We start from the raw sequence: 16,915 nt of genomic DNA on the forward strand, positions 1-16,915 counted from the left end.
TGGAATCTATTGATTTTTTTAATGATAATTGCGTATCTATTGGAGATAAATATATGTTATGGGAGGTTTTTGGAAAGGAAATTTAAAGAGCTACAAGATTGGTAAGGGACCTAAATCGGCTAGGAGTGATAGGAAGGGAGATAGAGAGGATTTAAGGGAGGAGGGATCCATGGGAAAATAAATAAAATTCGCGGAGTAGATTTTTGAGGGACTGTAACTTTTTAGTTTATTATTTTATGGTTTTTTTTTAAGAGACCAAAATTGTAGAAAATTAAATTTACTGAAGGATAAATATTAATTATATGGTTTTTTTTAATTACAACCTGAGATTATTTATTTATTGATGAAAAATTTTGAGATTGAAAAATAATTTTATTTTAAAAATTTTAAATTTTGAGATATTTTTGGATCATGGGAGGTTTTTGGAAAGGAAATTTGATGATCTAGAACTTTGGTCCTTTGATAAAATATTTAAAAACCGATAGATTTGAAGATACAGCCGTTTGAAGAGTTTTTAAATTATAAAATGCCAAAAAAATGGTTAAATTGTTTAAAACCTGGTAACTTTTAAAAAAATGATTTTTTTTAATTTTTCAATGAGACATAAATTGTAGGAAATTAAATTACCTTTTCAATGATACCCCATAACATATATTTATCTTATATATTTTCCGAGTTATCAGTCATTTTCGATAATAATAATAATAATAATAATAATAATAATAATAATAATTATTATTATTATTATTATTAAATAAAAAAATAATGATTAATAACTAATAATAATGATAATATATAAGCGAACGAAAATTCCATTGAATTTCAAATAGATGACAAATAAAGGAATAAAGAGGCAAAGTATAAGCGCGGTTATATAGACGCGCGGTGGGTGAGCACAAGGGGGCGGTTTTAAAAGCAATATAGACGAGGTGAATTGGGACGCGAGGGGTGTCCCGTGATAGAGGTGGTAGTGGAGCCGGTGGAGGTGCTGCTGCTGGTGGTGGTGGTGGCGATGCCGACGGTATGGGAGCACACTAACATCCCAGGGTGGAGAGAGAAAGACCAAGCGGTTTTGAGTATAGATAGAGACAGAGATGGAGTTAGTAGAGGGCAAACTCGATACGAACGTAGAGATCGTGTACAGTCTCTGATAAAAACGAGGTCAAATATAAATTCAATATTATTATTAGCTTGATTAATTATACTGTTTTTTTTAATTTTCTCTTATTTTTATTCATACCTCAAGTATTTTTTTTATCATTGAATTTATTCGTTTTAATGTTTTTTTTTTTAATTAATTATTTACTTTTCTTTTTTTTTAATTTTAGAAAATAATAATTTTTTTGAAAATTAATTTTTGAATTCTTCAGAAGTTTAAAAAATTTTATCTTTAAAGGAAAATGATTCAGAATTTTTTTTTTAACAAATCAAATTATTTAGAAATAAAACCCTTTGAATTTTTTTAAATTTTACTACCCTTGATATAAACACTAAAATTGAGTAAAAAATACGGTGTTCTAATTCCCCCTGGCATCGCCATGAAACGTGAGATCGATAAAAAAAATTTATTTATTTCGACATTATGTATTAAATTACTGCGCAATCAATTCAATGATCGCTCATAAAACACGTCGTTAAAAATTACTTAGCTATTACAAATAATACTTATAAATTAATTGTTATTATTTTAAATAAAATTTCGACAGTTGAATAATAATTTTTTTGTTTTGTTTGATTTTAATTCAATAATAACAATAAAAACAATAATAATAATATTATTAATAATAATAATAATAATAATAATAATAATAATAATAATAATAATAATAATAATAAATAATAATAATAATATTAAAAATAATAACAATAATAATAATAATAATAATAATAATAATAATAACAATAATAGTAATAGCTGCGGTGATAATGATGATTACTATAATTACTATTATTATTAATGTTATTATTATTGCTATTGTTGTTATTAGCGATGATAATAATAATAAGAAGAAGAATAGTTGCGGTGATTATTATTATTGTTATTATTATTATTATTATTATTATTATTATTATTATTATTATTATTGTCTACAATATAATTTAGTGCAATAATAACGATAATAATAATAATAATAATAACAATAATAATTGACAGTATAATAATAATAGTAATTATTGTTATTATTATTATTTTTATTATTATTATTATTATTATTATTATTAATAGTATCATTATTGTTGCAGTAAACTCTATTGTAGACAATAATAATAATGATAATAATAATAATAATAATAATAATAATAATAATAATAATAATAATAATAGCTGCGGTGATAATGATGATTATTATAATTACTATTATTATTAATGTTATTATTATTGCCGTTGTTGTTATTAGCAATTATAATAATAATAAGAAGAAGAATAGTTGCGGTGATTATTATTATTATTGTTATTATTATTATTATTATTATTATTATTATTATTATTATTATTATTATTATTATTATTATTCAGTATAATAATAATAATAATAGCTGCGGTGATAATGATGATTATTATAATTATTATTATTATTATTATTGTCTACAATATAGTTTAGTGCAATAATAACGATAATGTTAATAATAATAACAATAATAATTGACAGTATAATAATAATAATAATAATAATAATAATAATAATAATAATAATAATAATAATAATAATAATAATAATAATAATAATAATAGCTGCGGTGATAATGATGATTATTATAATTATTATTATTATTATGATAGCTCACTCTTGAATATTTATCGAACACAGGGTTTAAATAATATAATTAGTTACTGAATATAATAAAAAATGAAAGAAGATTATCATACTTAAAAAAATCATTGAAATAGTATGTAATGTAAATATTAATACAAAATAACGATATATATGTAAATCGTAAATTTTTATGAAATTAACGCAGCATTATCTTACATAAACATACTATTCTTATTATTATCCGTAATAATAAAGCTTAACATATAAAAATTTTAACGTAATAATATTATTTGATAGCATTGTTATTATAATTATTAATTACGTTCATCAGTTTCACGAAGTTTAAAACTCATTTAAATCATATAAAATAATAATAATAATAATTATAATAAATATATGTTAGGTATAAATATGATAATGAAATAATTAATGCCACAAATGAATGAGTCATGAGGTACATGTTTAAATAGAAACTACAAGAGGAAATAAATTTTATTCAATATTATTAATAATTATAATGATAATAATAATAATAATAATAATAATAATAATAATAATAATAATTATAATTATAATTATAAATAAAATAAGAAAGAAAGAAAAATATATTTATTTTTTATTTTTCTCAACTTTATTGAGGACACTTTGTGTAATGAGTATATATTATTTTTATTGTCATTATTTTTATATTTGTATATATATTTAAAATATGACGTGTCCGTTTGATACGACCTTGATGTAAATAATGACAGAGATAAGTTCGATAAGGCAAAATGATTAGAAAATTTTTATAATGTTAAATAATTAATTGATATTGGGGAAAAATCTAAAAAAAAAAAAACAACTTTTTTGATTTGTTAAGTTTTGAATTATAGTTAAAAATAATCGAGATATCAAATTATTGAATTTCGATACATCGTTTTTTGAAATTTCGATTCATGTAGTTTTGATATATCGATTTATGAAAATTCGAGATATCGATTTATGAAAAATCGAGATATCGATTTATGAAAAATCGAGATACCGATTTATGAAAATTTGAGATATCGATTTATGAAAATTCGAGATATCGATTTATGAAAATTCGAGATATTAATTTATGAAAATTCGAGATATCGATTTATGAAAATTCGAGATATCGATTTATTAAAATTTGAGATATCGATTTATGAAAATTCGAGATATCGATTTATAAAAATTCGAGATATTAATTTATGAAAATTCGAGATATCGATTTATAAAAATTCGAGATAACGATTTATGAACATTTGAGATATCGATTTATGAAAATTCGAGATATCGATTTATTAAAATTTGAGATATCGATTTATGAAAATTCAAGATATCGATTTATAAAAATTCGAGATATTAATTTATGAAAATTCGAGATATCGATTTATGAAAATTCGAGATATCAATTTATTAAAATTTGAGATATCGATTTATGAAAATTCGAGATATCGATTTATAAAAATTCGAGATATTAATTTATGAAAATTCGAGATATCGATTTATAAAAATTCGAGATAACGATTTATGAACATTTGAGATATCGATTTATGAAAATTCGAGATATCGATTTATTAAAATTTGAGATATCGATTTATGAAAATTCAAGATATCGATTTATAAAAATTCGAGATATTAATTTATGAAAATTCGAGATATCGATTTATACAAATTCGAGATATCGATTTATACAAATTCGAGATATCGATTTATGAACATTTGAGATATCGATTTATGGAAATTCGAGATATCGATTTATGAAAAATCGAGATATCGATTTATGAAAATTCGAGACATCGATTTATAAAAATTTCATACGTTGATTTATTAATTAAAAAAAAAAAAAAAACTAATGTAATTATTATTAAATTTGTTACAGTTACTGGGGAACGCATGCTTCAGTCATGGCCCATATACATTCTACAAAGCTGTTAAAATAAATAACAATCGTGTATTACGATTAGGTAATTTTTTTTTAACAAAATTATGGACTGACACGGATTTAGTCAGTATTGGAGAGTTACAGCTGTTATGGATCGACAGTCGCGGATCCAATCAGCCATTAGCATCTTTAAGATTATATTTCCTCCCCGAAAACACACCTGACGGCCGACGGGACATTCACGGCGAGGTAAGTCATCTTCAAATACTATAATTTCCTCAAATTTTCTATTATTCAAAAACCAAAATTTCACTTCCAGCCGAAAATCAAACTAAATGCTCTTATTTTCCATAATTATTTTCCTCACGCGACTAAAAGTGTCATATTACAAATTTTCAAAATTTCCCTAGACTAATGCCAAAATCTTAAAAAATAACATTACCATCATCTTTCCCAGCTTCCGCTACCCCAAAAAACACACCCTTAATCTCAAATTCCTCAGAAAAATAAAATCGTACCATCAGTCGGTAAAACAGAAAAATAATTTCAAAATTGAATTAAACGTTAGCAAATAAAAGATAAACGTAAGATAGTAATGAAATTAATGTGTTAGGATATCGCGTCGCTCTGACGGGCAGCAGAGTGAGGGGAGGGGGGTAGAGGTGCCAGTGGATGCGTAAACACTGAGGGGAGGTACAGGTAAATAAAATAGAGGGGGGCAATGATATCACGAGTGGTATTGGAAACATGCGCGTACTATAAACGAAAACATATATATATATATATATATATATATATATATATATATATATATATATATATTATCAATATGGCGAGTCATATGTATAATTAAACCTATGGTATAAATATCTATATATTATCTTATGTATGTATATATATATATATATATATATATATATATATATATATATATATATATATATATATATATATATATGCATTAAATATGTGTACAAACATAAGTAACAACTAAAGATGTGTATCCATAGTAACCCCCACTAAAACTCCCGTACCATCATCCCCCACCACTTCCCCCACCCCCCAGTCTGTAGACTATCGTAAGCTGTAGTCTGTCCCCACTACTAGTATCTCTGGTTACTAGCATGTGCTCGCTCGACTTCCTACTACCGAAATTCATTCCCCCACTCTTGGTTTTACTCCTTCCTGTCAATTCCCACCACCCCTACCCCAGCTCGCTCGGTCGTTTGTTATTTTATTTTTATTTTTTTTACCCCCCTCAAAACTATTTCTATCTTCGTGATTTAAACTCTCGTGTACTATATACATTAAAAGCAATTTATTATATTAAAAAATTATAAATTAAAAGAGGAAAATAAAGTTATTATTTTTTTATTTTAATTTAATTAATTATTTTTTTAAAAAAAGTATTTTTGTAAAGTGAATGTTTGCATTGGATTGGTGAGAGAATTCACGGAAGTTTGAGTTGCGACATCGATTTATTTAGATGGAATGTATTTGATATAAAATGGCGGTTGTTATAAATAATTAATTGACAAATAGAGACGAGTAATTATTTATGGTTGGAGTATAGGGTTGTGGGTACTCATTCAAACGGGAATGTAATGAACTTTAAAAAAATGATAATTATTTTTTGAAAAAAAAAAAAAAAAATAAAAATAAAAATAATTAGAAGGTATTAATTATAATTATTTTTAATAAACTAATTTTTTTTATAAAAAAAAATATTTTTGAGTGACAGAGGAGACTATTGCGACTCAAATGAGTACCCACATCGATATATTTAAAACAAGAGCTAGCAAAGTACTGAACCGCGAATTGTAAACAATGAGTTAACATATGAATTTTATAACAAACATAATATCACAACACAACGTTGTGGGTACTCGTTTTACTCGTTATATCATCCGTGACTCATATATCAAATTTATTTTTGTCCAAAAAAATATTTTCTCAAAAATAATAATAATAATAATTTTTCTTTTAATTTAATAGAATGCTGACTTGTGTAATTAATTTTTCTAAGAAATTTCCTCTTGCTTGAGTACCCACATCGATATATTTCCGTGACTCTAAAATGATGTTGCAAAAATATTTTTTGTAATAAAATTAATTTTTTTAAAAAAGTGTAAATTTTATGATCCAAGGATGTGGGTGTGAGTAAAACGAGTACTCGCATCAATATATTCTAACCGATAGCTCCCAAATAACAAGTAGCTGTTCAATAGACAATTAATTAACAATCAAATTAAGCAATCACGCCCCCCTCGAAATATAGCCTTGTCGGTACTCATTCCACGCGTCTCTCCATCAACTTTCCAACCGACGTCATTTAAACTCCTAATCATTAAACTAAAAGTAATCAGCCATAAAAATCCATTTTTTACAATAAAATAAAAATAAAAAAATCTTTCGTCTCACTAAATTTCTTTCAATCCTACTCATCAGAAATAAAAAAATCATCAAAAATAATCAATAATCTTTTACTCAAGCCCTCCGACTCCAATGACTTATTTTAAAAATTTCTCTAAAATGAAAACAAACTGGAACCATCTTCCCCACAAAATTCCCTCTCATTCAAGTACCCACATCCCAGTATTTAATTTCCAAAAATTAATTAATTATTCCACACATGTAATTAACAATTACAACATATTACAAACTTTTCCTATCATAGTCATGTGGGTACTCATTCTACTCGTCTTTCCCTTCCCTATTCAAAAATCCCAAGAAATTTTTTTTTTTTTTCAAATTATCCCCACCCCTCCTACCAAATTTTTGTCTCCTAAAAAATAATTCAATTTTTTTTTTTTTTACTACTTATATAAATAAATAAATTTTGAAAAATATTTTCACTTAAAAAAAAAAAATAATAATATTTATAAATATAATTACATATATTTATATTTATATTATGAGAACCGCTGATATAGACGCCTTCATATCGCGTATAGTTCCCGTCCTTGGCACTCGTGTACTCAAGTGGTAAAATCATTGTCCATTAAAACATTTATATCCTTGCTTTTATTTCGACAATATATATACTTTCATTTCTTAAAACCAGCCATTTCACAATAATAATCACTACAATAATAAATCTAAAAAAAAAAAATAATGAGGAACAAAAAAAAAATTCCGATTTCTTAAAAAAAAAATTTTTTTTTCTTGCAACAAAAAGAAAATTAATTAATTAATTAATTTTATTTATTATCTACGCTAATTAATAATAAATTAAAAAATTAAAATTTGTAATTTTTTTTATTTAATTCGACATTTAAAAGTATGAAACACTTAGATATGTCTAAAAATAACTTGTGAATAATATTTTAGTCACGTATACATTTAAATTTATCTTTACACACTATCGGTTATATATATGGATATATATTCATATAAATATATATATATATATATATATATATATATATATATAAATGTATGTGTTTATATTACTTGAGCGGTTATTAAAATATATATATATTTTTTTTTAATTAATTAATTTTTTTTTTTATTGAAAAATTTTATATTAATTAAATAATTAATTGATTAATTAATTTATTATATTTATAGATATTTTAATTTTATGGCTCTTAAACCTTAAAATATCAATTTTAGATTAAAAAGTAATGAAATGGTTTTTGTAGAGAATTTTATGAGCTACAAAAAATGTCAATATAAATTTTAATTAAAAGTTGATAATTAATTAGTTATTTAATTAATTACAATTAAATATTCCAAAAATTTGAATTTTCATTTTTTTATTTATAATAATTAACTATATTTCATTAAATATTAACTTTAGGCCAAAATTCATTAGGACCTTTTTTGAAGATCATTTAATTTCCTACAAAAAATGTCTCTATAAATTTTACTTAAAAGTTGATAATTAATGAGTTATTTAATTAATTACAATTAAATATTCCAAAAATTTGAATTTTCATTTTTTTTATTTATAATAATTAACTATATTTCATTAAATATTAACTTTAGGCCAAAATTCATAAGGACCTTTTTGAAAGATCATTAAATTTCCTACAAAAAATGCCCTTATCAATTTTACTTAAAAGTTGATAATTAATAAGATATATAATTAATTACAATTATATATCCCAAAAATTTAAATTTCTATTTATTATTTACAATAATTAACGATATCTCATTAAATATTAACTTTAGACGAAAATTCACATAGATCTTTTTTGAAGACCATTAAATTTTCTACAAAAAACGTCTAGTTCATTTTTCTCTATTTTCATTTTTTAGCCCCGAAATATCATTTCTAAAAATATTCACAAAAAATACGTAATGTCATTATTGACGATCCAATTAAAAATATATATATACATATATATATATATATATATATATATATATATATATATATATATATATATATATATATATATATATATATATATATATATATATATATATATATATGTAATATAAATATTACCTCAATTATATAATTATAATAATAAAAAAATAAATACAATTATTTAAATCTAAATTGAGCGTCACTGCTAACAGCAGGTTGACTTTCCCCTCTTTAAAACTACCCCTCATTATTTACCTCCCCTCATACTCCCCTCTCGCCCCACCACTACTACTTTACCCCACCCCGACTTTTCTTTTCCTACCACCCCTACACCAACTTCTCCTACTCTGCCCCCACTTCTCACCCCCTACTGCCCTCCTATCCCCACTACCCCTCCCCCTGTCCCCACTACTCCCTTCCCCGCCAAATTCTATCCCTACTCCACAATTTAAATCCCCACTACCATCATTTTTATCCCTTAGAAAATAAAAATATCCCTACCTATGAATTTTCTCCCACTTAAACTCTAGACTGATAATAATAATAATAATAATAGTAATAATAATAACATGTATACTTCAATTACGACTACATACAACATACTATTACATATAAAAAAGTATATAGTATACTTGGGATGCCTTTCTGTCTCTCTCTCCCCCTTTCTCCTTCCCTCTTATTTTCTGTCGCTTTATTTCGATGACTCGCTCCCTCTTAAACTCACTCTGTATTCAAAACCAATCGATAACTGTTTGATTAATTGACTTGTATTAAATATGATAACTTTAAAGACTAATATTTATTATCATTATCATAATTATTATTACTATTAATAATTAGGAGAAAATTACCAGAATTTCGAGAATTTACAAAAAATTTATATAACTCAGTAAATATGTGGAATAAATATACATTATATATGGTTTTTGGAAAGGAAATTTGATGAGCTAAAAATTTTGTCTTATTAAAAATTTACGTAGGGTCAATTGTTCTCGAGTTATCAAGTGGTAATTAATTAAAAATTGCAATTTAATTATTTTTAAAAAATACCTTTTTTTTTAAAGGCTGTAACTTTGAAGCTATTGATTTTATCAAATTTTTATAAGAGACCAAAATTATGGGAAATCAAATTTCCTTTCCAAAACCCTCCCATAATTTTGAATTATCTTCGATAGTTTTTTTAAAATTGTCAATTAAAAAAAAAAAATCAGATTTTTTCATTTTTTGCGCTAAAATTTTGGTGTTTGCTCATTACTGAGTACTAATTAACGTAATTATTTTTCATGTATGGTCATTGGAAAGGCAATTTGATGACTTACAACTTTGGTCTCTTATCAAAATTTTGTAAATTAATTTTTTCAAAAGTTACAGCAATTTTAGAACCAGCATATTTTCCCATTGATCCCCTCTTCATTAAAACCGCCCTATCTCCCTTCCTATCAATTCTAGCCGACTCAACCCCTTCATCAATCTTATAGCTTTTTAAATTTCCTATCCAACGACCCCCCATAACATATATTTATCTCCCATACTTTCCAAAATTTTCATTAAAAACCAGTTCTTCAAAATTCAAATTTCAGTTTCAATTGTAAATAAAAAAATTTTGTTTTTTTAATAATTTTTTTTATTAAAAAACTCTAGTGTAAGCTCATTAAATGTGTCCATAGGCGGGAATTTTTCAAAATTTAAATCGGATTGCAAAAAAAAATTTCCGATAAAAAGGAAAATTTTTTCATTAGAATTTATATGGAAATATTAATATAAATATAAATATACATTTTATAGTAGTAAAACCTGGATATATGGAATTGCGACAGGACCTTACATATATATATTTATATATATTCATATATATCTATATACATATATATTTTAAACCTGAAAGCTATTCTATAAGTCTCAAACATAATAGACCACATACATAACACCCTCGTGCAACTTTACTAGCTATTCCTCTTTAAATATATATATATATATATATATATATATATATATATATATATATATATATATATATATATATATATATATATATATATATATATATATATAATTATCCAGAGGTTCTCATATAATTACAATAATAAATTAAACTAATAATTAAACCCGTTTAATAATTTTTGGAAACATTAATTTGATGAATTTTATTATTTTTTAATTAACTCGTTAATTATTGATCTGAGATAAAAAATTAATGAGAGCTTTTTTGTAGATAATTAAATCCTCTATAAAAAAGGTCCTTATGAAGTAGTGGTTAAAATCGATATTTTGGGCTGTGGAAGCCTTTGAGCAGGAAGAACTTTTTTTTTTTTTTTAATTTTGAACCAAAAATTAAAAATGGAAATTTATAAAATTTTACAAAAGTTTTGAAAACACTGGGAAAAAAAATTTAGGTGAGAATTCAAACTTTAAATTTAAATTTTGTGGCGTAAATATTTTTTTTTTTTTTTTTTTTTTGATAATAAAATAAGTTGTAATTAAAATGTCAAATTTAATGCCCGTCTTTTGACTTTAATCTTTTGAGCGACTTTTGGAATAAAATCCTCTAGAATTTTTTGTGTCGAGAATTGAAAGCTTTTGAAAATATAAATTATCAATTTTTAATTATTTTCTTATAATAATTATTGGAATAGATTTATTTAATAATTAAAGTATATAAATATAAATATATATATATATATATATATATATAAAATCAATATTCTCCCGGTGATTTATAAATATCAACAAAAATCACTAGTATATTTTTTATCATATAATAATTAATGAATAATAATAATATTGAAAAAAAAAAGAATCAAATTTATTTATGACTCATATCAAATTATTATATAAATTCTCTCATATATTTATATATATATATATATAATGTTTGTCGAAAAGTTTCGGGTCACGATGTATTCCGGAAAGCAGTCCATTGCCCCATCTACCACTGCGTGCTCCAGGGTTTAATCTAACAATGATTTATGCTCCTCAGTGATTCTCAATTTTAATTTATCATATTTTGATATTAATATTATTATTATTATTAAATATACATTGTATACTACCATGGAGATAAATTTTTTAGAGAATTTTATTAAAAAAGTATGGGTTAAAATTACTCAATTTATGTTGTTAAGGGATAACGCTGAAATTTTATAATTTTTACAATCTTGATATTAATTTAATTACTGTTTATATTATATAATTTTTATAATGTGAATGCAACTAAAATATAAACTGCGTTAGCAAACTTTACAATCTATTTAATAAATTTTATTATGTAGTATAGTAAATTTTCCAAATCACTGTAGATTAATTAAACTCTATCACAGTGGAATTTAATAAAACTTTATTTTTATTGGTTTTTAAACTTTTTATTATTGTTATTATTAATATGATTATTATTTACGGCAAGTGTATAAGTGTCGGCGTGAATTTAAATATTTTGAAAATAATTGGACCCGGCCGGGATTCGAACCCTGATCTCCCGCTTGGGAATTCTGCCCTCAGTCTGTCGGTCCGACGTCTCTTTTGAACGACAGCCTCTGAACTTGTAATATAGATTTTTATAGGATGTCTCTAGCAATTTTTAATTAAATCTGTCTGCTTTAGAATAATTACAAACTGCACAGTAATTAGCAGTTGCTGTGTAATATTCAATACTATTCTATTGATCTGATTTACATAAATTGCTATAGAGACAGTAACTTTATATATCGTCCAGTATTTGATAGATGCTTTTAGTTAATTTTAATATTTTAACAGAATAAAAATAGTTTTATCGTATAATTAAATATACTACTCAACGTTGGTAATTATTAAATATTCTGTTAATAAGAATCGATATTCTATCAATAAAAAATACCAATAGGATAGTAATACAATAATATAACAATTTGTAAGAATAAACATATATATAACCCTAATAATTCGTATACTCAATCATTTACGGCCATCTATCATCATATATTACAAATTTTAATATATGGCTTTGTATATATCCATATATTTATTTTTCATATCGTTGATTATATTTATTAAACCAAAAGTATTCTCCGCCCATTAAAACGGAGAAAAAAAAGTTGGCCATATGTTTCTGAATCCGAACAGTATCAGCGCCATAATAAATCCTAGCGGTGACTTTCGGAACTAAAATTTTTTTCTACTGCGTGTACTCTCAGACACCAATAGTATGTTTCCACGTGCTTAAAATTAATAATAATAATAATTATCATTATTATTATAATTAATTTTCTAATTAAGGACAATAATAAATATATAATAAAAATACAAATTCATAAAAAAAAGATTAAATCAATGACCAAAAATATATTTATAAAAATCGAGTGAAATATATGAATGTATCGACTATTTAAATTTCGATTTATCGTATAATTAAATGTACTACTCAACATTAGTAATTATTAAATATTCTGTTAATAAGATTCGATATTTCATCAATAAAAAATATTAATAGAATAGTAATACAATAATATAACAAATTTTAGAAATTAACATTAGCATTGTTTTCTAAAATTTACAGAATATTAATAATTATCTAAAAATAATTTTCTTATCACTTTTTTTCCGTCTCTTTATTCAGCTCGAAATCCAATACAATGAAAATATTTTTTAAACATTAAGTACATTCACTATTTTTATTATTAAAAAATATTATTTCTCATGTTCTTATCTTATCAATATTTTTTTTTTAATATTATTATTATTGCAACCTAACTAACTACGTTCTAATTTAAACAAGTTTATTTGTGAAATATTTATTTATTTTTTTTTTTAAATTTCAAAATTATTTTTTAAAATTTTATTATTTTTAAATTAAATTTCTATTGCAACAAAATAATTTTTTTTCTCTACAAAAAAAATTACTTACTCAAGTAATAAACCCATTGGTTTAAAAAATAACCGTAAAATAAATTGAAAGTTAAATTTTATTATATTACATATATTTTTTAACCTTTTTTATTAACATACGTATTATCCTTATTTATCTATTTTTATCTTTACTTCCAACCCTCAACCCTCGAACTCTTGGTAACCCCGTCTACTATATACTCTACACTATTTCTCGTTTACTTTTGTCCCTCATCTTTTATCTACTATCTAACATTACATTAAACATTTTCAATGCAAACGTTTCTTTATTATTTAACAATTTTTTTTCTACTCCTCTATTATTTTATAATTAACATAATTATAAACATTAAATTATTCGTATTTTTTTTTAATCGCGATTATTCAGAGATATTGAATTGAATAATTGACAGATACGCATGCGTGTAATTATACAATACTGAATACTATATAGATATGTATATAGTAGTATATATGTAATATATATGTTAGTATAGGTCGCTATAGAAATTTCGAGCTAAAATACATTGACAAGTTATCTGTTTAATAATGTTTATTTATAGAGTTAATTTCAATTTACATTAACTTGATAATTATTGGATATACGGTTAAAGGTATAGAATACTTTTTTATAGAGCTTTTCATTCTCTACAGGAAAGGTATTCATAAATTTTGCTCAAAAATCAATAAATTTAGAGATATATGCAATTAAACAAAAATAGAAATTATAATGAACAGGATTTTTTAACTTGGTTATTATTAATTGACTAATTAATCCTTAATTACTGATTTTACGTAAAAGTTTAAGGAAGCTTTTTTGTAGAGCTTTTAATTTTCTATAAAAAAGGTATCAATAAATTTTTAGTAAAAATCAAAAGATACAAAGATATTTGCAATTGAACGAAAATAGAAACTATAATGAAGTGAAATTTTGAATTTTTGAACCTGATTGTTATTAATTGGCTAATAAATCGTTAAATGTTGATTTTACATAAAAGTCTAGAAGAGCTTTTTTGTAGAGCTTTTACTTATCTACAAAAAAGGTATCAATAAATTTTTAGTAAAAATCAATAGATACAAAGATATTTGCAATTGAACGAAAATAGAAACTATAATGAAGTGAAATTTTGAATTTTTGAACCTGATTGTTATTAATTGGCTAATAAATCGTTAATTGTTGATTTTACATAAAAGTCTAGAAGAGCTTTTTTGTAGAGCTTTTACTTATCTACAAAAAAGGTATCAATAAATTTTTAGTAAAAATCAATAGATACAAAGATATTTGCAATTGAACGAAAATAGAAACTATAATGAAGTGAAATTTTGAATTTTTGAACCTGATTGTTATTAATTGGCTAATAAATCGTTAATTGTTGATTTTACATAAAAGTCTAGAAGAGCTTTTTTGTAGAGCTTTTACTTATCTACAAAAAAGGTATCAATAAATTTTTAGTAAAAATCAATAGATACAAAGATATTTGCAATTGAACGAAAATAGAAACTATAATGAAGTGAAATTTTGAATTTTTGAACCTGATTATTATTAATTGACTAATAAATCGTTAATTGTTGATTTTACATAAAAGTCTAGAGGAGCTTTTTTGTAGAGCTTTTAATTCTCTATAAAAAAGGTATCAATAAATTTTTAGTAAAAATCAAAAGATACAAAGATATTTGCAATTGAACGAAAATAGAAACTATAATGAAGTGAAATTTTGAATTTTTGAACCTGATTGTTACTAATTGGCTAATAAATCGTTAATTGTTGATTTTACATAAAAGTCTAGATGAGCTTTTTTGTAGAGCTTTTATTTCTCTATAAAAAAAGTATCAATAAATTTTTAGTAAAAATCAAAAGATACAAAGATATTTGCAATTGAACGAAAATAGAAACTATAATGAAGTGAAATTTCGAATTTTTGAACTATAATAATTTTCAGTTTTTTTTTTTTGTAGTGCATTATGTACATCAATTATCATTATCATTATTAATTGTTACAGGATGAAGTATTAACAATATCGGAAAAAGTAGTTGTCCACGTGCACGATTTAGTATCATGGCTATCACCAAATTTGGAGTGGACATGGGGTCGAGAAGTAATACTACCACCGCCATCTGCTTCTTTACCTCCGTCGCCGTCGACATCGTCATCGACGTTATCGACGGCAACGTCACCGTCATCACCATCACCACCATTACCGACATCTAAACCTTCATTACCGGCCGGCGATGAAGTTACCGGCAGTGTCGCAGCAGCTGCTTCCAGCACAACGACAGTCGATACAATCGATTTCGGTGTCGATAAGAAACCCGAGTTGATACCTCAAGTGCTTACCGATCCCGGTATCGATTTCACTGATGTCGAAAAACAAGAATTTTACGACAACTACGAATGTAAAAATTTGAATAATAACAATGACGATGCGTCGTCATTTTCATCGATATCGACGGGAGTTGGGGTGGGGGGAACAGGGCAAGGAGTAGGAGGAAAAAATACACGAGTTGTCGTATTGTCTTATCCGAGGTATTGTCGATATCGGGCATTGTTACGACGATTGGAGGGCTCGGAACCATCTTGGCTCTGTACTTCAGTTGCTGCGGCCTTAGGGGGATTTACTGCGTTACCTGGTACACGTGTATTATTTTGTCGAGATACGTTCGATTATCCAGATCTCGAAACCCATGAACTTTTATGCAATCATTTGGGTAAGAATTTAAAAAAAAATTGAAAAATCGAATTGTTGACAATTTCGATAAATCGATATTTTTGATAAATCGATTTATGATTTTTTTAGGCATCGAGGTATCGAAGTTCAAAAAGTCGATTATGGATAAAGATCGATTAAAGAGAAAATAATTTCGATTTTTGTAAGTAATCGATTTATTGAACTTTTCGATATATCGATATATCGATTAGTCGCTGGACGATCGAATTATTGAAATGATCGATTTATTGAAATTTTGAAAATATTCGATATAAGGAATTTTTATATAAAAAATCGATTTATCGATTTCTTTAAGAGATCGATTAATCGATTTTTTAAAATCATCGATTTTTTGGAATTTCGCAAATAATCAATTTATCGAAATTC

The 16,915-nt window shown here is 24.4% G+C and overlaps 1 protein-coding gene across 2 annotated transcripts in view; it reads left to right on the top strand.

The window, feature by feature from the left end:
• The window catches only part of LOC103577107 (putative mediator of RNA polymerase II transcription subunit 26), a 32,673-nt gene that overhangs the window by 11,056 nt on the left and 4,702 nt on the right, over positions 1-16,915 (top strand). For both annotated transcript variants that reach the window (XM_053741846.1, XM_053741847.1), the window contains exons 2-3: positions 4,645-4,896; positions 15,824-16,529. In XM_053741846.1, the coding sequence (XP_053597821.1) occupies positions 4,645-4,896; positions 15,824-16,529 (958 nt within the window). The remainder of the gene's footprint in view (positions 1-4,644; positions 4,897-15,823; positions 16,530-16,915) is intronic.

This window comes from Microplitis demolitor, chromosome 9, assembly GCF_026212275.2.
Source record: "Microplitis demolitor isolate Queensland-Clemson2020A chromosome 9, iyMicDemo2.1a, whole genome shotgun sequence".
NCBI classification, from domain to species: Eukaryota; Metazoa; Arthropoda; class Insecta; order Hymenoptera; family Braconidae; genus Microplitis; species Microplitis demolitor.